The sequence below is a fragment of the Centroberyx gerrardi genome, chromosome 11 (assembly GCF_048128805.1).
Source record: "Centroberyx gerrardi isolate f3 chromosome 11, fCenGer3.hap1.cur.20231027, whole genome shotgun sequence".
Taxonomy (NCBI): Eukaryota; Metazoa; Chordata; class Actinopteri; order Beryciformes; family Berycidae; genus Centroberyx; species Centroberyx gerrardi.
In genome coordinates this window covers 9,044,034-9,071,456 of record NC_136007.1, presented here as the reverse complement: position 1 = coordinate 9,071,456, position 27,423 = coordinate 9,044,034, and the positions used below count along the sequence as shown (strand labels likewise).

The window sequence follows — 27,423 nt, the reverse complement described above, 5'->3', positions numbered from 1 at the left end:
GTGGGAGAAGAGGAGGAAGAGGAGGCGGGTTGAGAGCAGAGGCAGCGAGAGAGGAGGAGAGAGAGAGTGAGAAGAAAAATGACGAGGAACAAAATACAGACGTCACTCCAGAGATGTGCGGAACTGGCATCTGTCTCCTTTCTGTGTCTAAGAGTGAGGTATCAGCCAATTAACTTCCACTAGAAAGAAATAACCTGCAACATTTTCATATAGTATAACACAACCTTTACCCGGTTCCTGAAAGCTTTTACATTTGCTGTTCTAAACATCTGGTGTCAGGAAGGTCTTTCCAGGGAAAAATCTTCTGGTTGCCAGGGAGAGATGCTTTTTACATCTCCGTCAGCAGCAGCAGCGGTTTGTTCGGAATAAATAGAAGACGGACTCGATGACCAGCAACAGACAACATGGCAATTCATCAGCATCAATAGAAAATCGCAGGAAAAAGACTGGCCACACTGTTTGATTGACAGGTGATCTCTGGGAAGTGCAGTGCAAAAACACCACAGCAATGACTGCTTATCACAAGAAAGAAGGATCTTGCAGATTACCACTTTAAAGCAGACGAAGAGAACTACATTTTGGGGTATGAAACAGAAAAAGTGGAAGTGACTGAGTGATCTGAATGCAAGATGTGAGAGAAAGTACGAGCTGTGCGATGACTGAGCACAGAGAAAAGCTGGAGATGGAGAATTTTATGGGATGAGGAAGCATAAGTAGGAAGGCAAGAAATGAGGAGGTGAAGTATGGAGAGAAACTGAGAGAGAAAGTGCGGATAGCTGACACTGATAGGGGAGAATCATTATGGTAATAAGTGTTTCTAATGCACATGTCCAGATATTTTGACATGTTTAAAGTATACTTTTTTTTTTTGCCATCAACTTTTTATTGAGTTTCTCTACGTAAGGGGTTAGTATACTTTTTTTTTTGCCCAAAATCAATCAATCAGTCATTTTCAATTCCGACAAAGGTCTAGTTTTGGACAATACAGATTTATGTTACTTTACACATCCGATATTATTTATTTATTTTTCTATTTATATTTTAACCTTTTTATCCAGGGAAAGTCGACTGAGCACGCTCAGTGTTTTCCAGTGACGCCCTATACTTCACATTCACTTAGCTCACAGTTAAGACATACTGTGCTAAAGGATGTTTTGAAAATTACATATATTTTAAGAATGTATGCTGCAGTCTGGGATGTTTCATAACCTTAATTCTAGCTGTGATCCTCCAAGTATTTTATCAAGTTTCAGATGCAGAAGGAGCAGATCAAACTCATACTTTATGCTTTGAAGCATAAAGTATGCTGTCAGTTAGGAAATAGATCTTGTCAAGGGAATGCAAAACTGAGTAATGTGTCTCACTCGGGTAATTCATAGCACAGAGGACAGAGGTGAGGACATGACTTTCATTTCTTTTCTTTTTATTTAAAGACTTATGCAGAGAATCAGATTCTACAGGGCCATATCATAACCAAAAGAAACAAAAGAAAACATTTACAGAAGGTTCACCATTTCATCTTCCTCCTTCAGAACCCTTTGTCAATATTCCTTATACCACCAACACATTCCTGTGTGTGTGTGTGAGCGTGTGTACGTGTGCGTTTGTGTGTTTTGTATGTGCGTGTTTGTCTGTGTCCATATGTATATAGTCCCACTCTATTATCTCTAACTCTAATCAACTTTTGTGCTTTAGAAAATTAGTTTTTTTTTACATTTCAGTCAAAACATATTTTGCTTGATAAAAATACAAGAAAATAAATAAATTAATTTAAAAAACTCCAGTAGGTACCGAGGAATAACCAAAGACCCAATGTTGAAAAGCAAGTGCTGCTGAGAACTGCAATGGACCTTGCATCAAACATAATGAAATAGATGTTTTTGGATGCCTACGAATGCCTTATATACATGTTGTATCCGCTGCATATGAGTGTGAAGGTAAAAGTTGGAAGCTCATGATTGCACTGTGCCTCATATTTCACATTCTCTTTCTGGAGCATTTGATGCATACTGTGTACCAAAACCAGACGTGGGTCAAAAATATTTTGCAATTAATCCTTAGTGTGTTTGTTTTATCCTGCTTGGAGTACAAGATAGGTGGGGTTTAGCATCAGAGGAATTCCTACAATGTCAGATAAGCTGTCAAACACAGAAAAGTGTATTAAATTGACCTTCATGTACTTTACTATATGGTCAAAACTTTCTGCTGTTCACTGTATTGTCCTTGAGCTTTGGAAAGCAAAAGATATAAAACAGAAACAATCCATTTAGCAACGTAACATTTTAACCTGCCTTCATTTTCATAATGTTCACATAACAGAAATAATAATATTAATAATAATAATAATAATAATAATGTGATCTTGTTATACTTTTGCTCCTGGTTTTCAGTTCAATCACTTTATTGCATGTCTCTGGAAAAAAGTGCAATCAACAATGAAAGCCATTTCCCCTTCAACCACTGATAAATCCAAAAGGCAAACAAAAGAGATAATCCACTGTTTTCTTTGAGATCACCCTGCATAACAATGGTTTTTAAAAAGCTAATGGGTGCGCGGCCGATAAAAGAGCTAAGCTTTTTTTCTTCTTTTTTTTTTTTTTTTTTATAATAGCTTGTAAATCTGAAACACAATGGTCAGGGAGAAAAGGTAGATGATGTGGTTCAAAGCTGTCCTTGCATAGCACAAAGCTGACTACATAAATGTAATGATATTGTACTTCTAAATGTGCAAAATGCATAACAATAGGTTGATAATACAAACAATATTCATCATCATCTTAGCTAATATCTTCATTAATAAAGAGTCAAATACTGTATGCATTATGTATTTTACATATGTATATATATATTTTTTCTTCATCATGATAATAAACATCCATACAATAGTTTAGAATTGAAATATCTATATATTTATATTTATACAACTCTTCACCCTGAACTTTGCAGTTCCTCGACTCTCTGCCTGTAGGTTGAGTGGCTGTGAACAGTAGACTGCTTGCATATGCCTATGCAAGACCTCTGCCATTAGGGGACAGGTTCAGTATTGGTCATAATAATAATGTGACTAATAACAATAGCAACAACCACCAGTCTCTCTTCCCTTCTCCCTCTGGGGACGGCTTGACCTCTTCACCCCAGTGCACAAACACACAGGTCTGCAGGGTCCTGACATGCCTTTTGCCCTGTGCAGTGTCCTGTAAAACGTATTTAGAAAGCGCACCCAGAACCCATGATGGCGTACAATGCACCCTACTCCTCAACAAGAATCGGAGAGATTTTGTGAAAAGAGGTTAGAGTGGGTGCCGGTGGCTTCAGAACCAGAGAGGGTTTCAGCGCAGAATGACGTGCCTGTTATCTTTGACCAAATCCAAACAATGCCTAAGATTGTAACGTACAGCATACAGATGGAACTACAAGTACCGGGGGTCAATGTAAAGCTACAATGGATATCACCCCCAGACTGTGTGTCAGGTTCAGGTCCTCAGAAAAGCCCTTGCTAATTAATATTGCTACATTAACATAATTTAAAATGGACTGTTCGAAAACCTTAACGTGCCACATCAGAGAAGAAGCATTTCCCTAAGTGTATGTTTTTCTAAGGTAAAAGAAAAAAGAGTGAGCAAAGTTAAAGACAAAAAAGAAAGGTAATTCTTTTACATTTGCGTTAGTTTCTGTTGGTTTTTCTCTGAAGAGGGATTGACATCATGCTACAAAAATATAGATATTCATCTTCATCACTATCATAGAACTACAAGACAAGTCCTCTGTGCGAAACACAGCGCCGGCTAAAGTAAGATTATAGTGCCACTCCAACTTAACGTTCCCTTTCCTCTCTTTGTCTCTTTCTGTCTCTGTCCCTGTCTCTCGCTGTTGCTCACCAACAAGCAGCAACAAATGAGTCCAAACGGGCATGTGATACTGAAGGCAGTGTAGCTGGTACTTTCTGAGTGTTACGTCTCAAATTTCAACTGAAGGGAGATGGGAACTGTGGCAAATGGGACCAGGAGACACACTGGGATGGAAAACCTAGACGCGCCGTCAATCAACAAAGCAGTAGCCTTCACAGCTCCGACTCTGAAAACGGAAAAGGCACTTCTCCTCCTTCTCAATGTGCCCCGCCCCTCCTAGAGTGATACTAACTGTACTTTGCTAGTGAATGGCGTACTATTTAGCAAAACAAGGCCCCGCCATTGAAGATCTGGTGTCTCTTCCACAAAAGCCAGAAAACAAAAAAGTAAAGAATATGAGTGTTTTAAGTCTAAATATAAAATGCATTCCAACGTTTAAGATGAGTTTTACATTCTTACTCACTACTAGCCAATCCCAGTTTACACTATTGTTGTTGTTGCTCTTGTTGCCGTTTGTGTGTACACAAACACACAGGTAAAGATGCCTTTATATTTTACGTCAATGTCAGTGGTGACAGCAGCTTTGACAAACGATCAATGGAACGCTAACTTGGCAAGAAACAGTCACTTGGGCGTGAAGTAGACCAGTAAATATTATTTTCATAGAAAGTATCATGAACATAAACAAAACAATAAAAATAATAAAAAACTTTCCTTTTCCATGTGTTGAATAAACATACCCTTTAGTTACACTTTGCAAAGCTTAAACATAATATTGACATCTCTAACACTTGATAATATTTACAATGCTGTGAAAGTAAATTAATATTATTTTCAATGCGGAGCACAGAGATGAATGGATTTGTTTAATATCTTTTTTGATCTCTAAATAAATGGTGTGTCCACTGAGACATGTTTTATTGCTATTGCAGAAACCCTAACATATTTTTTAAGAATGACATAATTAACCTCAAAAAACATCTACAGAGAATGGAAGATTTTTTTTGACAGAAATTGAAGGTAGCATTTTGCCTTTGATATCAAATAAACTAAGCCATCAGTCAAGTTGATCTGTATTTGAAATAAATAAACTGAAATAAAACGATGCTCTGCCCATGCATATACACAAGTGCCTTTTACAGTGTCAATGATTTAATGTTTAACAAAAAAAACCCATAAGAAAACAAACAAATATACAAACAATAGACCCTTAACAATTTTGGGCTATGTGCAGTTGTAGAATAGCATTCTCTTGGGTATATATTTATAGCGTATTTTCTTAGTAGCGTTATCCCCAACCCATCGACACCCTCTCAAAAGTCTGTATTGTTGTCACCCTAAGACATTTTTTTCTGTCTATGTTTTTTTCAAAATCTTCAAAATTTAGGTGAACGTAGAAGCAATGCAACAACTGGCAATTCAAACCAGCATGGACACCATGTTTGTCTGAAAATAAACACTTTTTTTTAGGAAGAAGAAGAAGAAGAAGAAGAAGAAAAAAGAAATAAATACAAGTATAAGTTAAAAGGGATGGGATGTGGATTAGTGTGGGTTGACCCCCTGCAATTTGGGCTTTTTATTCAAGTAGGTCGCCCAGTAGACCAAGTTAAAGGTTCCAAAGAGCAGAGGGAAGGCTATTCTGGCAATCCTGTCTATCTTGCTCACACTGTTAAAGGTCTTCTTGGCCTCTGGAGGTTTGGGCTTTGGCTCCTCCTTGGGCTCGGTTGGGGGCGGAGGGGCGCTTTTGGCAATGGTGGCCAATCCAGGGTCCCTGGCAATATTGGGGGCGAAGGCTGTAGCAGTGGCGGCTGGGTAGGCTGTGGTGTTGTTCTTCTTCAGCAGTGACTCCTTCTTCTTCTTTTGCTGATTTTGGTTTTCATAGGATTGGGAAAAGTAACAAGGATGATGAGTTCAGATTATGGACATCATCAAAGCTACGGCTGTGACATAGTGTGGCTACACAATGCTGCACACAGTGCGTTCAAGCTTAAAGTTGCAGTCTGTAACTTTGGCACAATTGGCACCATCAACTTGGTGCCTTTTCTGGAGGTGAGAGGAGAGCTGTCTGTCTAATGGTGACAATAGCTATATGGGCCTGCTCAGTCACTTGGTTTTCTGTCTTTAACTTGTTTTGTATTCAGCCATTCAAGATGAAAACTAAAGTCTTCAAAAGATACAATTTGTCAAACTATATTTTTAATTTGACAAATAAAGGAGTTCCTAAACAAGACTTGTCAAGCAGTGTTTCTAGCAAAGCTAGCATTATAGCTAGGATACTATTGCAGAACAAGTTTGACAGTGAGATAGCTGTACATACATTTGTGTACCCATGAAATGTGAACAGATTTGTGCCGTGTTCCACTTGTGGTTCACTCACATTACTTTTTATATAGTCTGTTTGACCAATATGACTGAATATACAATCCAGTATAATATGAAAAAAAAAAATAATTCTGACCAAAATAATTCTGACCATTTGTCTTGTTAGAATTGTAAATCATACCACTGGCTTTTTCCATCTAGTAAGTATCTTTGTAAGCGTTTTGTTTGGGTTTGAATCCTTATTAGTGTTGAAAAGTCTTTGGGAGTTCATATTGGCAATTTCAGAGGGTTTAAAGTGGGTGGATGGGTCAATCATCTGTTGTCCAGTCCCACAATATGATTTATAGTAAGCAATTATATTTTTAGATGAAAATCTTACAGAATGACACTTTAACACAGGCTGATTGGGAGCAGGTGTCGTAACAAGTTAGATCAGAGGCACAATATAAAAACCGTGTTTTCCAGCAGCCGTGTAAATATTCAGTAAAATTTCTGAATATCAAAATGAGAAATATTCACCCCACAAATCTAGATATTTGCATATCGTAGTATTAAACTAGGCAGTCTAAAATGTAATATTAGTCTGTGTTTAATTTATTTTTTTAAAGAACAGCTGGAGATTACAAAGTAGTGTGCCACTAACTGTGGTGCAGAGACAAGTGGAGCAGAAAGCTCTAGAGGAACACTAAACTATTAATGTCCACGTCATGTCTCATGAATCTCATTTGCTCTGAGATGAGCTGGCGACAACAGCTGAACATTCGCTGCCTGGTCCGGCTCCCTCAACAATTAAGTGCTAACTGTCCTGCTTCAAAACTGACTGACTTCAGCCTCATACAGTATTCCTGCAAAAACCATAATAACAAGCTAATCACTGCTATAATTGATCGAACATATTTAGGTTTATTTATTTAATTATTTATTGCAATGTGTATTTAATACAAGTACAAAATGCAGTATATGAGTATAAACGAGTAATAAAAGAGGTCCACATACCTTCTCTGGCACCACACTTTTCCCATCCCAGGCGTAGCCCCTTTTGGTGAAGTAGTTGACTGTAGCAAACTCAATCAGGGCGGAGAAGACAAAGGCATAGCAGACAGCGATGAACCAGTCCATAGCTGTGGCGTAGGCCACTTTAGGGAGCGAGTTCCTAGCGCTGATACTGAGCGTGGTCATGGTCAGGACAGTGGTCACTCCTGCAGGGACACAGAAAGAGGGGCTTTATGGGCAAGGTGAAAGATTGATCAAATTATGGTCCTTGTCCTTGTGTATTACCTTGTGTATTAAGTATCATGAAAATAAGAATGAGACCTTTTATCATCAAATATCTTTGTTGTTGCAGGGAAACGACAACCTTGTTATGCTCAGAAATTTCCAGGGCAAGAATTTGTGGCAAGAATTAGACTGTTGCTGCTGCCATAATGTAACATTATGCATGAATGAGTAGTACAGTAGGTCAATTGGTCATGGGCTATATTTGCTTAAATGGATGCGGCATAAGATACCATCATGTTAGCATGTAGGGGCATTACATTTTGACAGGCAAACTTCTTGTGATTGAGGCTAGAAGAGTAAAGTTCATAGCAAGATTTTTCTCTCTGAAAGCAACTGAACAAGCAGTTCCTTCACATAAATGTACCTAAAACCAGCTGATACAATCTTGCAAAATGTGATTTTTATGGACTCAGAAAGGTAGATTTTCTCAGATGCAGTTGGAAGATGCAGCTGACTGCATTGCTTCTGGCTGACTAATAGCAGCCAAAATGGTATTTGTATCTAAGTTTGACCTGCACACCAATGCTCAAACCAAGAGGGCTAAAAAAAGCCATGATAAAGTGAGAGAGGAGAAAGGAATTACATTAGCCAGTTGATGCACCCTTTTATTTAGAGTGCATTTCAGCATATAGGTAAGAATCAAACATCTAACCCTGGCAGTGTTAGTACTACACAATACCTACTGACCTATGCAAGACTGAGTTATGGTTTTCCAATAAAGCTTTTCACTGTTAGCTAGGCCTTTATGCTGTGTGTAAAAAACAAACAGCCCATTTCCATACAATACTCTCCCACTCCCACTCCTACTCAAAATCTCCCCTTCATGATTGAAGTGGATTCAGTAGGTGAAATCAATAAGAGATTATAGCTCTTACCTGGATTCACCTGGTTAGTCTACAGTATATGGTAAAATGAGCAGCCGCTCCTGTTATTTAATACAGTGTGTGATCTTAGTCTAATATCAGCCTTGTAGGACATCAGCCTCTCATTAGTGAAAGCAGAGGTGAGAAACTGTATGGAGAGGGAGAGGAACCGGGTCACAGCATATCTAACGGTGCATTGCTCATCCACACGGACTACTGCAGATGTTTACACACCAAACAACAACATGGGCCCGGCGGCAAACATCCCACAAATACAGCTTGGGCTATGATGGTCCAAATGAATGGAGCTGAGGAACAGCTGGCTTGCCCATAAATTATAAATTATGCAGAGAGGAACCTCCCACACGCATGCTGCATATGGAGAAACACACACGCACACACACACACACACACACACACACACACACACACACACACACACACACACACACACACGTTTTCGGCACATAATTGAGATTGATTTGAACTTATGACCTATCAGGAATCTATAAAATGGGACCCTATCGCAACTACAAATGAGATGCTATGATGGGATGTTTTGTATGCATGAGATGCACAGGTACAGTTTTTTTTTTTTTTTTTCTTGTTTGATTGATTTTTTCAATGATACGCAATACTGCACTTCCAATTAGCAAATGACTGGATAGGCTACTAATTTTTTTTTAGCAAAATGGTGTATTCACCATATGGGGGACAAAGGCTTAAGAAAAGACAGCTAAAAGAGCCACTCCTGCACAAAAGGTGACTCCAGCGTGATTAGAGTTTTTGCTCATTTTGTGCATTCCTTTACTGTTGTACATCACTGTAGATTGTTTTTCCTCATCTTAGCTGTTTTTCAAATATTTTGAAATAAACGCTATCTAAATATTAGAGGGAATGTGAAGGAATTTTAAGTTGTAATTGTCTAAAATCTATAGCTTTATTTTACATTTTTCAGGACTTTATCTGGCGGAAGCGTCTTGCTTTGGTTTGTCTGTTGGCTTGAATGGGTTGTGATTGACAGAAGGATGAGAACGTTAGTTATGTTATGTGGTCCATTTCTAAACCAGCTGTCAATTATTCTAGAAAAGAGGAATACCACAAATGTGTTCTTACCCACTTCTTAAAATCCTCTTAAAGAATTATTTTCGACTTCAGAAAACAAGAATCTCATGAGAATTGTCTTTTTTGAAATTAATCCATTATGCTGAGAAGCTTTCTGACGTGAGCTTTGTTCTCATGACCTTTCCTCATTACAGAAAAAAACCCTCTTGATCCAGACAAAAGAACCCGCCATCTAATCCCAAAGCTAGACACAAAATATTCTTTTTGATCCTAGTATGAGAAACTAAGGTCGTCCTATCTACAAACCGTGAAAGCAACTGGCGGTGAGCGATTACGCCTGTCCCAAAATGTTATCGTTTGCTATCAAAATTATGAATTCTTCTTCTTCCTCCTCAGTTCTGATGAAGTGTAAGCGATGAATCACGGACTCTTCATCCTCCCACTCTCTTTTCACATGCTTTTGGCATTGCTGAGTTGGTGCTGTGACATGAAGCATAAAGGATGATTATAATGTTCTCATTAGTCAGAGCCAAATAAATGATTGGTCATTAGCCATAAATGAGCAAGACACCTCTGATGGATTTACTGGATCTGCATTGTAGGTACACAGTGTGCATGGTCATACATTTCTTTCATTACGCCTCAGAGGGGAATAACGAATAAGTAGGTCAAAGTTGTTATTTATTCTGCTGTTATTTATTCTGTTAAACATGATCTATTCTGAGCCTTTCATTGTATGTTCTTTCATCAAATGTGTTATGTAGATTGTTTAATTAATTCAAAAATTATGTAGAGTGGGAGGAATGTTCAAGAGTAACACCTGCTTCAACATGAATGTTAAACAAAGCAAAAAAAAAAACAACAAGGCGCAGCACAGTTTGTAGTTTTGATGTGACTCAGATTTTGCTCACATTGCTATCACTACATCTTCAAAACCTGATATGGAAGTGTGGTCAATTGTGATTGAAAATCTATGTAGCGCATGCACAAGCAATGTAAAGAGATGGAGAGAGAGGGAGCAGGAAAAAGTAATGCAGATACAGATATACTGTAAATAAATACAGCCACTGAGACGTATAATAGCCATTTTCAGGCCAGGCGTGGAAATACAGTGATGTGATCAGAATCAGATCTCAAGCATGAAGTCTCAAAAAGTATAACCATAGTCATAAAGTCAGAAATCTTTCCTGTGAGGAGCACAAACTTTTAAAGCTATTATCTTTACACTTGCATATATATAGGCTATATAGGCTATATATAGGCTATAGGCTATATAGGCTAGTCACAAGCTGCGTACAACAACTGCATAAAAAGGCAGCATCATACGTCTTCCCTGTGGTAGAAAGTGGAGACACTGTCCATGCCATGGTACTAGGTTAGCTAAGAGTGATGAGGAGCTAAGGTTGCCTTTCATATTCTACTGTTTTCTTTAAGGCGCCCACACATGACCAAAGTTCTGCACTGCGCTCGCTGCTAAGTAGGGCATCGGAGGGCTTGTCGATACATCATCATGGAAGTGCGCATGGTAGTGGAAAAGCAGGGGATATAAAAACATTAGGTGACGCTAAGTCGTCTTTTCACACCTGTATTTTATACTCTGGAATTTTGCAAAATAGGAAATTATTTGTGTGAGCTTTAACAATTCTTACACACCCATTATAACAATACACGCTGTACAGGATCATGTCCGATGAGTGGATGTTCAGTTAATTTGCTGATTGGAATACTGTTCACACGAAGATGTCATATATTACTTAGGTGTCAATGAGTATAATGTGTTAACAGAAAATATTGATGTAGACTAGAGTTAATGTTGTATTGTGCAGTTCAGACATACTGTACATCCTCCACCGTTATGCATACAGTACATTGCTGCATACATCACATAAAGCCGTAATAGGATTGTAACAGCTTTGAGGAATAATCATTTGAAGTTCGAGCGAAGTGGAAATTTGGAGCAGTGCGCCATGCCAAGGTAGCTTTGCCACCTCACTCTCCACACAACAACCAGCGCAAGGTGATTTTTTGAAGCCCAAGAGAGAGAGGCACCTCACAACCAGAGCTTCTGCACTGAGAAGAACCATAGAGGTGAGATGGAGGGAGTGGAAGGAAGATGAATAAGCAGCAACAAAGGGACTGGTGCTGGCTGGGAGGAACGATGAGATACACATATGAGATAAGCATATTTGGAGACAAAGGGCTATGGATGGAAAGATGAATAGAGGGACGGGTGAGAATAGAGTAATGTCAATCTGTCAGGTAGTTTGTTTGCCAGTGAGTCAGTCAGTTACTTTTGTGGGGGAGGATGAAGACAACACTATTGGGTATTTGCACAAGTCTTCACAAATGTGCTCCATTGCTTGGATTCATATTTATTTTTACTGTGGTTAACAAGCTCGGTTGCCATGGAAACAACTCTTTCAACTGTTTGCCATAAAAGTGGTAAGTTGCTTTGTTGCTTGCTTGCTTGAGCTGATAGTGTGTGTGCATGGGTGCATATGTGTGTTCATGTGCATGCATATGTGTGTGTGTGTGTGTGTGTGTTTCCCACCTCCATGAGGAACAAAGCCCCATTCCCCTTTGTGTCTGTTTAGTGATGGGCCTATTTAGGAATCATTTAGAACACTAGCAAGTTGATTCATTAGGACATGACTAAAGCTGGTTTTAAATGACTCCATTTGACATGTTGGGCTAATAGACTTGAGGGAGTCAGTTTGAAGGCTGTTAATGAACAAAGCCACTGATCTGGAAAGTTCCAACTGGATTAATAGTGGTGTAACTCAATTCTTGGGAGTCCCTTCCACTCGATTTAGCTCTGTGTGCACAAGCACTGACACTTGATTTATATGATACATATCTTTTAACAAGGTTTTTGCTTCTGTGTGCAGACTCAGTCACACACACACGCGACATATGCACACACTTTCTTCCACGCACAAACACACAGGGTGACGAAGGAATGAAAAATGTCAAGATATAGAAAAAATATGGCACGGGAAAGCAAATTAGGGGAAAACAAAATTAGAGATTTCTGGTGATGAATGACAAGGTGAGGCAGACTGTCTCAAGGTGGCAGGGCTACCTGCCGCCTTAGGCAAGGGAAGCTTTGCAGTAAGAACACGTAGCCCTTAATGTTAACTAAAAGGACAAACATAACTTACATTTGTAAGTTACATTTACATTTACATTAGAACATTATATCTAAGCAGGATGCTCAAGAGGGCTTCATAATAAAGTCTCCGATCTGTGGACTCTGTTTCAAAAAGCAGCTTAAGACTCATCTGTTCAGACTGGCCTTTGTTTAGCCTCTGTTCTGTAATTCTGTATGTTTTTATGACTTATTGTTTTAATGTCTTACTTTTTTTTAACTATTTTACTCTTGTGAAGCACTTAGTGACTTTGCTCTGCGAAAAGTGCTATATAAATAAACTTCACTTACTTTACTTATACTGTTAATGAACTGTTTTACAAACTCTTCAGCAGCACACTGTGCAGCTATACCTGAGTAAGGACATTGCAGGACTGTTGAAATTTGCTGGAGGACTGATCACATTAGAAGATAATGTCCACATATTAGCGGCAAAGATCTGAATATTTAACTAACTTCATGAAAGCATGCCTCAGACTTTTAAGACACATCTAGTGAAACCATGGACTTGTTTTCTTTCCCACATGTATATCAGACTAGAGACGAGATCATTTTAGTGCCAGTTGAGTATTTGTTTACTGATAAGAGCATGTAGATCATCAATTGGATCCTATACAAATAATATAATCAGGGTACTAGTGTTGTTTGTGCTGTGAAGTCTGCTGATGAATAGGCATGGTTGTTGTGTGTAGAGATGTCAGACAACTTCGACAACAATGAGTCCCTCGACAACCAGTCCCAGGAGTGAAGCTCTCCTTGCTGGCTGTCTATCCAGTGTGCTGCTTCACCCTTTAGGCTATTGATTTATTAATGCCCTTATCAATAACTAAAGCCTCATGTGGGTCTCTTTCCACCAGCAGCAGAACCGTATTACTTTCAATATCACCGCTTCACTCTTGTTTTTTTTTTGTATAAATGAAGAAATGGATTGACACGGTAATCGGTGGGGGAGTGATGCGACTGTGCCAACACCACATTCCCACAGCTGTGAGATCTGCACTCTCAGTGGCGCGCACACACACACACACACACACACACACAGACACACACACACACGTCTCACTGGTAGCACTGTCAACAGTGTTGTCAGTTAGTAATCATAAATGCATGAGCACCCACATGCAGTTGAACACCACCAAATATGAGCACATACATACATACAAACGTAGCAGATGCACACATGTATTGACACAAACACACACTCACATGTGTATGCACACACACAACCTCCCTTCCAACACACACACACACACACACACACACACACATACACACAAACACACAGGGTGTTATTCCTTAATGAGCAGATACATTAAACAGCATCCAGGGAGAGCCAATAAATACCCAGCCAATCGCTCTTAAGAGGAGAGAAGAAAGAGAGCTAATCTTCTGAGCGCTGCTGTCCCTGACAGCTTAAAGAGAGAGAGTAAGAAAGAGACAGAGGAAGTAAGAGAGAGCGCCATATCAGCACCATCAATGGTTGGTTTGTTTTTGTTTTTTTGTTGTTCTTGTTTTTGTTTTTTTTCATTTGGATGGCAAATAAATGAATTACAAACAGTTTTCCACTACACCGATCTGGCTGTAAACTAATCAGCCTCTTTAATCGGCACAATGATAAATAAGATAACTCTACCGACTGCTGTGTTTTTAAATTGCCTATTCATCTACAGGGCAGGCTTTAGGGAAGGATTTAGTGCCGAGGCTGTGCTTCATAGTGATATAAAATTTATACAGTGTTTTCAATGCTGCGTTTGTTCATGTGTTAATGGGATTTCTGTGTCAGCCTTGGACATCTGTGTTGGAAACGTAAACCTGGTTACAGCTGTGGCAATGAGAGAACAAGTTCATTTTTTAGGGTTAGTTCATAGATGTTCATTCTTAGCATTGGTGAGCTGTTTGAAGAGAGTGGTTTGAAACTGTGTCTGCAGGAGAAATAAAGTTTAAGCTGAACTGCACATGTGTTAATACAATAAATGTATATTAAATTTTTTTTCTTTAACCAAAATAAGAGCTGCTTAATTCAAGTTTTTGCTTCTTTGTTTGTTTCTTTGTTTCTACACACCTATAAACTACATCGCAGACGCGTCGTGATCTGAAACTCTGCAAAGCCCTCAACTGACTGTTTCAAAACACAACTGCTTGTTTCTGCAACACCACTTGTTGACTGTTTCAATGCACCATTTACAAGTGTGACTCTCAAGGCGATCAATAAAGTGGCAACAAGACTGACAACCCAAATCAGAAGTGCTAACACATGTTTCCCCTGCAAACAGCAAAGATTACAAGCGCTGAGATCACTGTCAACACGAGCACTGCACATTGACTTTTGTCCAACTTCAACATACAACACACTATTCCTTGGCTGAGTTTACAATTTATCAGGACTTGAGTATTGTTTGCGCTCTATATGACAATGCAAATTAATATCCACTCATGTACATATGATTCACCAAGGCAAATGTAAGCACTACATCAAGATATCAGAATTTGTGTGACAAGACAGCTGAGCGTACTCCTTCATTCTGACAGAACAAGCACTAGAAACACGTACAATGTCTTGATACACCGCATAAATCTTTGACTCAGTCGATAACCGAATGATTAAGTTGGCAATAAAGCATTTTCATTGTCTCCTATGTCTTTTTAATGATTCATTCACAGCAGTATTGACATTGTAACCTCTTTGAAGATGAGGCCCACTCATCTCCTGTCTCAAATGATGCATATTAATCACATGAATGACCTACCTAGTATACTGGTACGCTGTGTTGCTGTGTATGTGTGTCTTCATGCAAACACATGCATGTGTTTAGTCATGCGTGTGTGTGTGTGTGTGTGTGTGTGTGTGTGTGTGGACGTGCATGTGCATGTGCGCTCATGGAGCAGAACCAGCGTTGATAGCATAAGGGACACACACGCCCTAGATAGTTGTTTGAATCTAATCTAGGCCATCCTCATTTCCCCTCTACACGTGACAAGCACCGCAGGTAGCTCGCTACAGTGCACACACACACACTCACACACTTACACAATCACGTAAAGACACGTTCACAAACTCACACAAACACACAGACACAAAAACACTGCAGGAAGGGTAAAAAAAAACAAAAACCTGCAGGAAGATGCAGAGCTGGAAAATCTGGTGCCATAGTTAGACACTCTGCCTGTATTATGTTTCTGGGAAAGCTCTTTAAGTACTGGGCCAGGGGAGACACTGACATCCATGGGAAGAGAGAGAGAGCGAGAGAGAGAGAGAGAGTGAGAGAGAGAGAGAGAGAGAGAGAGAGAGAGAGAAAGAGAGAGAGAGAGTAGGGTGAGGTAACTCAAGGACATTCTGCCTACCGCTGTGCTTTGCTGCTACAGAGCATGCTGCAGACTAGCAAGAGCTTTCCTTTTGGGCGGTGTTATGTAAGACCTCAGTGTGACAGACAGACAAATACACACACACACACACACACACACGCACACACACACGCAGGCACTCATATAAACACACATGCATGCACATACCCAGACACATGCACACATACACACGCACGTGTACGAAGTGTCTGTGCACACACTAGCACACACTTACATCGTACACAGGCACGCAAACACACACACACACACACACACACACACACACACACACACACACACTGGCAGACCCACATACACACATTCAGAGCACGTAAATCTACATTCACACTAAGCCTTGTGCTTGAAATTCCACTGCAGCTAGCCACAACTGATTAACTCATTCTCATCTCGTTGGTGCAGAGACCGAATAGAACAGAATAGAATAGAATAGAATAGAATAGAATAGAACAGAATAGAATAGAACAGAATAGAATAGAATAGAATAGAATAGAATGGATCTACACGAAACACTGTACAATTTAGTTAGGCAACTGATTATGCAACCCTAAAGAGACATCTGTTTTCTTGTCTTTAACATCATTTAAATGATTGATTTGTCCATGTCAGAGTTAAAGTGTTTCTCCAGGGATGAAAGTCGACGTATCACAATTTTTGTTTTAATCAAATGGAAATTAATCAAACTGTACTGTAAGAATGAGATGCAGAGAGGGAGACTCACTCAACACAATATCTTGCGACAATAGACCATATACGTATATGCTGTGACCCCAGCATTTTAAACACGTGGAAATTTGGTGTTCACATTGCCGCAGATACACACCATGCTGAATGCATAAACAATGTTCCTATCCTTTGGGGAAAAGAAATAATGCTGCACTTTATGGTCAGTGACAGCTGTGTGGAGACAGACTGCGTGTCTTTCCCAGTTGCTTCTATTATCTATGAGCTATCTATGAGTCCAAAACCTATTGTCAGTAGTATTTCATTTGAAAATTGCCATCAGATATTATTACTGTTTTCATATAAGCCCTGTAGCAACTGATAATGTAATAAGTGACAGCTTATAACTTCAAAACAAAAAATATCTGTGTACATGAGTTGAAAATGTAATAATGTAGTAAAACCTGTTAATTTAATCAATTGCTGGATAATGTAATAATGTCATTATTACATTAACTGGCAAATATTATTTCATAAGGGATGTAATAATATTGACTTATAATGTAGTTACTTGAGTTGTCACATATAAGTGATCAGGTAAAAATATGGCCCATCCATTGTGAAGTAATAATTGTTGGATAATGTAATAATGAACAGATTGTATTACATTTTTGACATTTTGTATTACATTTTTCTGATATTTTATTACACTTTTAAAAAAAATACAAGCTGTTACATTATCTGGCAGTTACAGCTACAATATCAGTTGCTACAAGGCCACAACAGGTCCAGAAAGTCTGCAACAGGGTTTCTGTAGTTGGTAATATGGTTTGGCATCCTGACAGAATGGAATGTGGTTTTCAAGCAGCTCCACTGGAACAATTTGGGGGTTCAGTGCCTTGCTGAAAGGCACCCGGACTGCAGTTTTTGAGTGAGGGCCAAATATGTCTCAATCACAGCTCCCAACCAGATTTTCCAAGGGAGTTTTGACTTCTGGTGACAGGCTCACTTTTCTAACCAAACATGTCAAGAAAAGTAGAGAGCGGACGACTCACCAAAGACAGTCCTGGCAGGGACAGACTCTCTGTTGAGCCAGAAGGACACCTGGGACAGGATGACTGTCATGATGCAGGGCAGGTATGTCTGGATCACGAAATAACCAATCTTCCTCTTCAAGTGGAAGTGGGTTGTCATCACAACATACTCTCCTGTGGTCAACAGACAAAGGACATGAAGGAGTCAGGAAGGGAGTGATTCACTGACAACACTACATGTAAAGTAGAGAATAAATAGAAATGACCACCAGCAACCATGACAACCAATAATCAACAATTTATAAGTATGAAAGTCAAACATCTGTGGCAATAGTAGCTAGTAGGGATGGGATGACATATGAAAATGCATTATATCGCAATACAAAAATGCGACAATATGTATGGTGGGACAGAAAAATGAATTGCGATATTATCTCCATTTGATTCTGCTGTAGTAATCACAAATGAGACGGCTTGCCCATCAAAATTTCACAAGCTCTCCATCCAAATTCTATTATTTGCACTTTGTAATGACATTTTTAAGTTGTTGTTTTACATTCTAGCAAGCCAATGCCATTGCTAGAAAGATTTGTGTCTCAGAAATAAGCATAATTCTGCACAGTCAGACTTTGTCGTCATTGAACTTTATATATTAATATTTAATATTTATTACATTCATATCGTGGTTGTATCAAATCGTGACCCCATATCACAGATCAAATCGTATCGTGAGATAAGCATTTCGTCCCATCCCTAATAGCTAGAGCGTCAAATAAAATCTGAATTTCTGATCTTCTACATCTAAAATAAACAAATAAACAAACAAACATACAAACAAAACAACAACAACAACAACAACGACAATAAAATAGCTGGCAGCTCTCAGTACTATACTCTGGTGTATGCTTTAAGTGGTGATGTTGGGTTGTGCTGTCAAACTATAATAACCTAGATAGGACATCTATCTGTCCCTAGTCTGAAGTGTTTTTCTAAACGGTTTATGGTGTTTTGGGCTGCAGTTTTATTGCAGCTGAGATTTATCAGCGTAGTTATAGGTGTCATTTATCAACTAACTCAATAACCAGACCTGATCCAATTCATCAATGCATACAGAGCCGCTCATAGACAGACGGAGTAGCCTCTGAAACAGCAATGGGACTTAATTAGGTTGTAATAAATTGGCTGTTTTTAGGTTTGACAGAGACATACACAAGAGGATCAATGCACACTTAGTTGATAGCAAGGGCAAATTAATTAAATTTGTTTCAATAAATCAACTTCAGGAACAGAATTAGCTTAAGGAATTGATCTAGGTATGTACTGACACTTGGGAGCATGTTGCCAATAAAGCAAAGCATGAACTTGGGGGAAAGGGCTTTCTTAAGCATTACTTTCCTGCCTGAACCTAACGTCACCGTAAACAGGTCACCCATTTTATGCTGTCACTAATTTTTGCCAGTATCAATGGACCAAAAAGAGGAAGTGGAAAAAAAAAGATGGAATGGCCAGTAGGGAAATGATGAATCTGGGACATGGCCTCTCATTTGTAAAGCTACAAACTGATGCCGTTGAAGATGCGAAGGAGCTGATACAGTCGTCAAAATTACCCGTGACGATGAACGATGAGTGATGCTGAAGGTTTTGTAGTGAGAGGTGGGATTTGACTTGTGCTGTTCCATTTTTGTACTGAATGTAAATCTCACTCAGCAACTTTGTTTGGAACTGTGTAAACAATATGAATATCTGAAGCCAAATTGATGAAGTCCCATTGGCGCCAATTCAAACTGCAAAAATTCTACCCTATTTTCTTATTTACCCTATTTCTTTTTTTTTCCAGAGAGAACACTAATAAAGCATACACCAAAATACACAAAACGGGTGTGAAAAGGGTGTTCTGACCAATTTTTAACTGAAACCTACCTGTGCTGGACTGCACCACGCCAGAATCCACACTCTGCCCCATCAGATCATACTGGTTCAATCTGGACCCATCCTCTGCCACCACCACGGACTGGGCAGCACCTCTGGTCCACACATACACCACCTCTGCCCGGGTGTAGGCATCTGACAGGGGCAAATGAAGTGAAAGGTTTTAAATTATTTTGCAGCTGGTTGTCTGTTGTCATGTGCTGCCTTGAGGGATGTATTTTTGGAGCTGCTTGGGACGCCAGATGAAACTGAAATTAGGTCTTCGGCTCAGCTCCTCTGGTCTTCTCTTGCCTCATCTCATTTTGTCTCATCTAGTCTTGTCTCCTCTCATCTCGTGTGGTCTGCTCTCATCTCAGCTCGTCTCATCTGCTATCTAATCGTATTTTATCTGTTTGTTTCACCTTGTCCTCATCTCATCTCTGCTCATTCCATCTCATTTATCTCAGTTGGGGGTATTGTATCTTCCTGTCTCTTGACTAACATTTTTATCATCTCATCTCATCTCATCTCAACTAATCTCATCTCATCTCATCTCATCTCATCTCACCAAGAAATAAGCAAACAACATCCCAACAGGACAACATGACCTTAAAACAGCCAAGTCAGACGTTTCTTCCCTCCGGCGACCCAACCTGTCAAAGCTGCAGTGTGGCTGGACCACTGCAGAGGAAAGGATGGGTAGACTGCAGACTGCAGCATAAGGAAGAGAGCTCATCACTGAAATATTTAGGGACTGAGTTCAATTTAAAGGGGGTTGAAGGCTCGGTCCTCTCACTCACGCTGTGCTGCTCTCTCTGAAGAGACCAGAATGGTGCAGACACACCGTCACGTTCGCCTCTCTGCCTGCCTCACTTTGTTTCACTTTTGCTTTTTCCCTGGTCTTGTGTATCTTGCTCTCTTTCCCCTCTATTTTTCTCTCCCTTTGTCTTTCCATATTTTTTCTCTCTCTCTCTTTATCTCTCTCCCTAAACTCCTTCGTTCTCTCTCTCGTTCTGCCTTCTCAAGGATGATTCGGGGTCAGGCTTGCTGGCAGCGGTGAGCAGCTGGCGCGATGCTCTGGAAATATGACAGAGAGTGCTGCCTTGGATAAACACAGGTCTGTGCACCGCACGCCTGCCAGGGTCTTGCAGGGTCTTGCAAGGCCTGGCAGGGCTGAACGGGGGACCAGAGAGGCCTTGGAGGACAGCTCCCCTAGGAGAACAGCTGCTACCAGACTGTCATCCCTTATCAGGGACTGGTGCCGGGGTCGTGCTTCCAGTTGGATGAGATAGTGACAGTCTGCCAAGGAAGTATGCGTGCATGCATATTTTTTTGTGTGTGTATGTCTGTATGCAAGTGTGTGTGTGTGTGTGTGTGTGTGTGTGTGTGTGTGTGTAAGGGGGGCACTTACAGCTGCCAAACTTGAGTGGACAAGCATGGGCATCCATAGGGAAGTCTTCCAGGTGCATGGGGCATTCTGCTCTTACTGTAAGCCTAGAGAGAGCCAGAGAGACACACGGAGAATGAGAAAAAACATAGAGAACATAGAGAAAGAAATGGAAACCACGCTAGAGTGCATGGTGGAGCCAAGAAGAGAGAAAGCATAGAACGGGGGAGGGGAACAAGGGGAAGAATGAAGGCGCAATAATGACAAAACAGAACAGTGAGACACGAGGAACACGTGGTATAATATTTCTCCAGTCTCATAGCCCCAAACACAATCTAATTGCAGCCACTTTTCCCCCAAACAGACAGAGACGCTCCAGTTCCCAGAGCTGTGGGCTTTTATTTCCTGACAGCTTGGTGAAAAACAGCATGTCAGGCCACCCGTGACACACTAATCTCCCATCCATCCCTCATCTCTCTCATCTGTGACAGCAACACGGGCTCCGCCTCCACCCCCTTCCCCCGCTAATAAACATGCTAAAACAAATGTTTTACGACCCTCGCCCTAGACCTCGCAGATTAGCGCCACACTGGAGTGTGTATCGAGCTTCGTAGCGTCTTAAAGCTTTTTATTTACAAGCCCTCAGCTCAAATATAAACTCTGCGCTGTGAGGTGCCATGTGTGGCCCTCGCTCGCCTCAGCTGGTGGTACACCTTATCTTAGCGCTCCCAACTGCCACATAACATCCCCAAAGTGATAAATCATGACAGGAGAAACCAATTTTACTTTTCTTGGGGACTACTACAATGGGGAAAAAAATACAAATTGCACAGGAAATATATATGGTACAAGGGACTTGTAAACTACTAACCATAATGTGTAAAAGAAAAACATAAATAGAGTATTGATTATCATCTAGAAACATATATGTGAGACTGTAAGTTTGAGTGTTGTGTACATTCGCAGTTAAAGTAGAAGTAGAAGCAATGCACTTTCAGGCGATGTCAAGTCCTGCTGCTCAACAAAAACCAAAATAGATGTTTCTTCATTTGAAAGCTTCAACTGAAATCACTGAAACTTTACTTTTGTTTTGGCTTTTTTTTGTATTCTCTCAGCCTTGTGACATTTTCTTAATTTATTTTGAAAATGTATTCATAAAGTTGCCTTAATCATACAGTTACTTGTCAGATAATATGGATCTCGGTCCACATGCGCCCTTCTTTCTCCATCCTTTCTCTCCATCAAGTCAAAGACACAGAGTCTTCGCTAGATCCAGGCTCAACATCGTCTTAGTCTTTGAGTCTGTTTAAAAACTTGTATTGCAGCGGTGCAGCATGTTCGCCTACCTCATGGTGTAGAGCAGTGTCCCTTCCTCTGTGATCCGCAGCAGCTTGTTTGGCATGGTCATGTTGTGGGCTACAGACTTCTTGCCGTTGTGGAAGAAGGTATCGGGGGTCCAGATCTTGCTGGCCATCAGGTTGTTGAGACGCAGCACGGCCATGGGGCCTTTGAACTTTAACCTTTCATCCTTCCAGCTCTGTCTGAAGAACACATCAATGGTGTACTCCTGTTGGTGGAGGACGGAGGGTAGAAAGATACGCAGAGAGAATAGCAGAACAGAAAGGAACAGAGAAAGAGACAAAGAAAGAAAGAGAAAGTGAAGGAGAGGGAGGGGGGAAAGCCAGAAGTCAGACCGCCACCCTGCAGCTGTTTTCTTTCTACCTTTATCTGCCAGAGCGGGCTTGGTGAGGATGATGAGCAATCCAACCTCTTTTTCTACTTTTTACCCTTTTTTTGTGTTCTCACCTTTTTTTTTTCTTTCTCTTCCTCTTGTCACTTTGGCTTTCCTATGGTAGCCTTGGCCTAGTTTCCCTGCTGGTTACTGTCTGCTCAGGTTAAAGGCTTTGACAAACATAGGGTGGATCTAGTGGATGGAGTTGCTTTGCTCTCTGGCTTTCTAAAACAACACCTCCACTATTAGAGCATGCTAATTGTTATATATTTACTAAGATATTGCACAGCCGAATGAGTGATTGCTGTTTAATTATTGTTCCACTCCTGTAATTACATATTTATGGTTTAAAAAATCAACTGGGCATGTTAATGCACCAAATACCACCGGAGAACCGTTTGGTATCCGGTAATTCGGTATTGCATTGTAAAGGTAAGTGCCGAAAATGATTGTTACCATTTAACTTGGGGAAACGTCAGTGCTCAATAATCTAAATTATACCAGACAAAAAAAGAAGCCTCGGACGCAAAATTAGGAAGACATTTCATTTTGAAGCCAACTAATGACTGTGGCTGAGAGCGGATTTTAATGGTTCCACACCACTGCCTGGCAGAGTAAAGGGAGCCAGTGGAAATTACAGTGTGGTCTGTAGTTTTGTTCTTCTTCCCCCCCTTCTTCTCCGTCCGTGTGAGATAATTAGTATGAGCTGAAACAGAGCTTCAAGGTAATAGCGGAGGATGGGAAATGAGGGTCAGCGCTAGCTAGCTGGAGGAAGCTATCTTCCGCAGCTCTTCCTCCTGGCCTGGCCCATCCGTGACTTCACACAGCGGCAAAATAGTCCCGGCCCGTATGTCAGACAATGCAGCGCAATTAACTGAGATTATGTCAAATACAGTACACACACTTCACGTGCGTATAACAGGAGTCTTCTTCTGTTCAAAGACTGAAGGAGAGGCAGAGAGGCATTTGCATTGAATTACATGGGTTTCCTATGAGCGTGGTGCGAGGATCAGGTAATTGATTTGTAACACATCTTTAAATAGACCACAGTTTCTTCAGATGGCACGTTACTAGAGAAATAAATTTCACCATTGTTAATGCAGGTTCATATTTTTAAATATACTATTTTTTTTTCAAAGTGATATTGAAATGATATGATAGTGCGCTTTAATTAAATCTTTGTTTTCATTTAACTGTCAGATCATACGTTAAAGGATTTTCCAACATCACAATGAGCAATCACAATGAACTTTTCATCGTATGATCATTTCATATCATGTTGGCTGTAGACTAGACTCAAGACTCAAACATCTGAGAGAAACACTCTGAAGCTCAAGTGTTTATCAAAAACCTCAGAATAGGATTCGAGAGCGGTTTGACCTTTCAGATCACAGTAACATAATATGAGATAAGCTATTTGGTTTAACTATTTTTGATGCTATTTAATTACATTTGAGGAGTGAAATCGCGATCAGTTGCTTATTACGATGCAAAAACACCCAAGACGCTAACATCTATTTGTTATGGCTCCAAATAATCAATGTCTGAAGGAATTTTCAGCTCGCAGCCCATCACCATGTTACACCTTGGCCCTTGGACCTCAATATCCACGAATTTGGGAGCCAGTAAAGACAGATCAGCATGGACCTTGTCTTGAAATACTAATTCCAAATGCAAAACCACTATAAAAATCCAGGCCATTATTAACATACCAATACAAATAAACATGGTTTGGGTCACGGTACTCAACAAATATCGACATGCACATAAAAATCGCATGCAATCACATTTACGACCAGGGGTGGCATTTATCTAGGGTGGCATTAAGGACTGTGCACCAGTAAATACAATTCACACATTTGACATTTTTATTTACCCATCCAAAGTTAATGGGATGAATGATCAAATTAATAAATATTTTACCGCTTACAGACCACAGTGTCCGGAGAGGTGAGAAGGTGGAAGGACAGGGACAAGGGGGAAAACCAGTGACATTTAAAAAAAGAGGCGAGAAGAGCCTTACCATGTCGTGGTCCGAAACCGGCCCGATACTAGTCACGAAAATGTCAGTCTTGACTTCAGTTACACGCTCTGTTGAAGCAGGAAATTGGGAGAGTGAGTGTCTATCAGCACCTCTCATTAGCCCCTAACTACCTGTTAATGCAAGACCACCTGGCTATAGCTTCTGATCCATTCAATCCATTCAACATTATTTTTAACACACTGACACGTGGCACAAACATACACTCACACACACAAACACACTCATTCACAAAAAAATAGCATCATTAAACTGCCCATTTTAGATGTCGATAACCATTTCTTCTGGTATTGGTTTCAGTGTCAGCTCCATTATGCCGACACCGGTTCAATCTCTTAATAAATTCTCGCATTGCTGTACTCTGCTGACTGAAAATATGCCACTCAGGTCCCGTAATTCTGATACCCAAAATGGATCCGCTGAGGATACATTTAGGAGGGCGGGGGTGGTGTGTGCGTGTGTGTAGAGGGGGGTGCTCTTTGTGATTTTGAAACTGAAATATGACAGCATGATTTATGAATGATTCCCGTCATAATCCATAATTTCTCCCCCTCGGCTGCTGAACTTCTACAGGGCCCCGGTGCTATTCCCCTGTCTGTGTGATGCCTGCTGCATCGCACTGGGAGATCCTCAATGTCCTTCACACGCCAATACTCACTCACACTCTCTCTCACTCTTGCTCTCTCTCTCTCTCTCTCTCTCTCTCGCGCCCCCTCTTTGTCTCTCTTTTTTAACAATGGACAGCCCATAATAGAGTGAAGTAGGAGACCACACAATAAAATGACATTTACTGTGTTATATTACAAGAGCCGGCCTCTATTGACAATGCTTACTCTATTCACTGCTCCACAAATGAATAATCAGTCTTCACTCTTTTTTTCAAATTATCACACACAAATCTGATACTGAAAGCAAACACACCTCCATATGATTTAGTCATATGAATATTACTGTATTTTTGGTTATATGAATATTACTGTAGTTGCAGGAGCCAGTAATTTTTGGATAATATACCTAGGGACTGCAGATGATGACTGTGCAGCTAATTCAGGTTCATTAGCAATAAGCTAATGATGTTAAATTGTCACCATGAAGGGCAAAATAGATTCAGTGAATTCAATTGGTTTTACTGACCTCCCAGTCCTGGCCTGAGACGATTGTCATAGCCATCCAGAAGGCTGTCTAAGATCTTGGTGAACACAGTAGTGTTATCTTTCTGTTGATCTGTCATGCCGTTCTGCCCAGAGCTGGCAAAGCAAAGAAGAAGAAGATTTAAAGTCACAGCTAGAATCCAAAACTACAGTCAAAACTGCAAACAGAGTTAGAACAAACTCTGAATACGAATAATGTATCAGAGCCAAAACAACAATCTCGATGACTCTGTTGAACTAAATGGACAGCACAGAATGCACAGTGAATCACGTTGCGACGAAAAGGAGGGAAAAAAATCAGTAATGTTCTGTCAAATCCTGTATAACACTGACACATTTGTTGTTGCTAGTTTACAATGAGCATTGTGCGAACAGCAGGATTTAGATCATGAGAAGAATCAGCAAGTGATTCCACAGAGGTGGACTGCTGGGGAGAATATCCTGCCAGGCACATTCTCTTGAATTCTCCCTTTGAAAAAGCAGAATTTTAATAAAGGCGTGTTTGCAAGTGTGACAGTTATTTTCATCAGCAGAATGTAGAATTGTGCATGCAGAGCACACACAGATACATATTCACGCACATGCATGCACACGTACACACACACACACACACACACACACACACACACAATCTCACACAGAGTGAGAAAAGAAATCATAATACATTATTTATACCTTAATATGGTCTTTAAAACCACAAAGGCCTCACTGAATTTGCTCTTTGAACAACATGAAACAAAATGCTTAGGGCGACTCACAATCAGTAATTGTGAGAGTAGAGTTTGCACCATCTCCACTCATAAATATTTCAACACACTCATCATCGGCAATACAGATTTTAATTACATTGTGTATCTTAATGGTAGGATGTGCAGGAGGATGGGGGTGGTTAGAGAGTGTGTGTGTATGTGTGTTTGCATACCTGATTTCATGCAAGTTCGTAATGTGTGCACGTACATGTGTGTGCACACATTCCTGCATATGTTTGCATGTGTGTTTGTAGTGAGAATAATCACATGAAAGTCTCTCATAAATTATTGTGCCCCTAAGCAATCATCATCTTCCACTTTTTTTTTTGCCAGTGGCGGACCTCACTGGTTTGATTGCATGCTAAATAAACACTGCCAAGTGTTTGGAAACAAGCTCAGCGAGCTGAATGGCTCCAAGGAGAGGGGGAGGTCATCAAGATTAGTTAGTAGGGACCTGCAAAGGAAGGGAAGGAAGCAGGGCAGGAGGGATGGTGGCTGGAGAAAACGTGAGAGAAGCGCCTCTGAAGAAAAGACAGAAGAAGAGAAAAAAAAGATGGAGATAATGGAGATGGAGGAGGGGGAGATAAAAGGGGAAGAATGAGGTTGAGGGAAGGTGAGGATACTGTTAAGTGAACGTAGGGAATAGAGTTTTAAAGAGAGACACAGAGGGAGGGAGGGAGGGAGGGAGGGAATGAGAGAGAGAGAGAGAGAAAGAGAGAGAGAGTGAACAGAGATGGAGAGTGGGGATTGAAGCAGATCCCACAGCTTTGAATGTGAGCTGCTACAGATTTTGCTTTCTAAATAAGGATGCTCCTCCAACGTCACGCATGGATTTGTAAAAAAAAGGGTTAATGCCACATCCCTCTGCCACCAA

At 40.3% G+C, this 27,423-nt stretch overlaps 1 protein-coding gene across 1 annotated transcript in view; it reads right to left on the bottom strand.

Moving 5' to 3' along the window:
• Nucleotides 1–5,390: 5,390 nt before the first annotated feature.
• gabra1 (gamma-aminobutyric acid type A receptor subunit alpha1) overlaps nt 5,391–27,423 on the bottom strand; it is a 25,403-nt gene continuing 3,370 nt past the window's right edge. The window contains exons 2-9 of the mRNA XM_071910676.2: nt 25,784–25,896; nt 24,632–24,699; nt 22,223–22,443; nt 20,901–20,983; nt 19,502–19,645; nt 17,603–17,755; nt 7,167–7,369; nt 5,391–5,711 (exon numbers count right to left, since the gene is read on the bottom strand). Coding sequence (XP_071766777.1) covers nt 5,391–5,711; nt 7,167–7,369; nt 17,603–17,755; nt 19,502–19,645; nt 20,901–20,983; nt 22,223–22,443; nt 24,632–24,699; nt 25,784–25,896 — 1,306 coding nt within the window. The remainder of the gene's footprint in view (nt 5,712–7,166; nt 7,370–17,602; nt 17,756–19,501; nt 19,646–20,900; nt 20,984–22,222; nt 22,444–24,631; nt 24,700–25,783; nt 25,897–27,423) is intronic.